At 46.7% G+C, this 518-nt stretch overlaps 1 protein-coding gene across 1 annotated transcript in view; it reads right to left on the bottom strand.

Annotated features, from left to right (window-relative positions):
* LOC107564196 (SH3 domain-binding glutamic acid-rich-like protein) overlaps positions 1-518 on the bottom strand; it is a 9248-nt gene that overhangs the window by 7570 nt on the left and 1160 nt on the right. Inside the window, exon 2 of the mRNA XM_016249202.1 lies at positions 24-133. Within this exon, the coding sequence (XP_016104688.1) occupies positions 24-133 (110 nt within the window). The remainder of the gene's footprint in view (positions 1-23; positions 134-518) is intronic.

Raw genomic sequence — 518 nt, 5'->3', positions numbered from 1 at the left:
TTGTTGTTGTTTGTCTTAATCACCTGCAGGCTTGCTAAACAAACAAGCCCTAAAACCCGGCTCGACTGCAGGGCGCCATCTTGAGTAACGTTACAGAACTCGCAGAAATAAATCACCCCGTGACTAAACGGCGCTGAAATGGCAAAAACTCAAAGGTTTGCCGATTGTTGTGCCTCGTTAAAAGTATACTAATAATGAAGACGCACACGTTAAGTTTACGAGGAGTGAATAGCCTCCGTCAACATGTCTTATGGGACTGTTGACATTTTTCACAAATACCGGCTCTTCGTGCTCGGCTCTCAGTTCTCAGCGCTGATTGGTCTAACTAGGCATCAATCAGGCCTAAGCCACGCCCCTCGCCCCATTCAGTCATGCGCTGTAATGCTCCTCCGTGTTTAATACTGTTTAGTGTAGCGAGCCGAGCACATATATGCCGAGATCTCTTCTAAAGCAGCTGTGTTTCGCAGAATCTCTTTAGGAGCCCAACATGCCTAAAAGAAAGGTACACACACACACAC

This window comes from Sinocyclocheilus grahami, unplaced genomic scaffold (genome assembly GCF_001515645.1).
Source record: "Sinocyclocheilus grahami isolate Dianchi unplaced genomic scaffold, SAMN03320097.WGS_v1.1 scaffold915.1, whole genome shotgun sequence".
NCBI lineage: Eukaryota > Metazoa > Chordata > Actinopteri > Cypriniformes > Cyprinidae > Sinocyclocheilus > Sinocyclocheilus grahami.
Note: the sequence above shows the minus strand (reverse complement) of the source record. Positions and strands in the feature narration are given on the sequence as shown.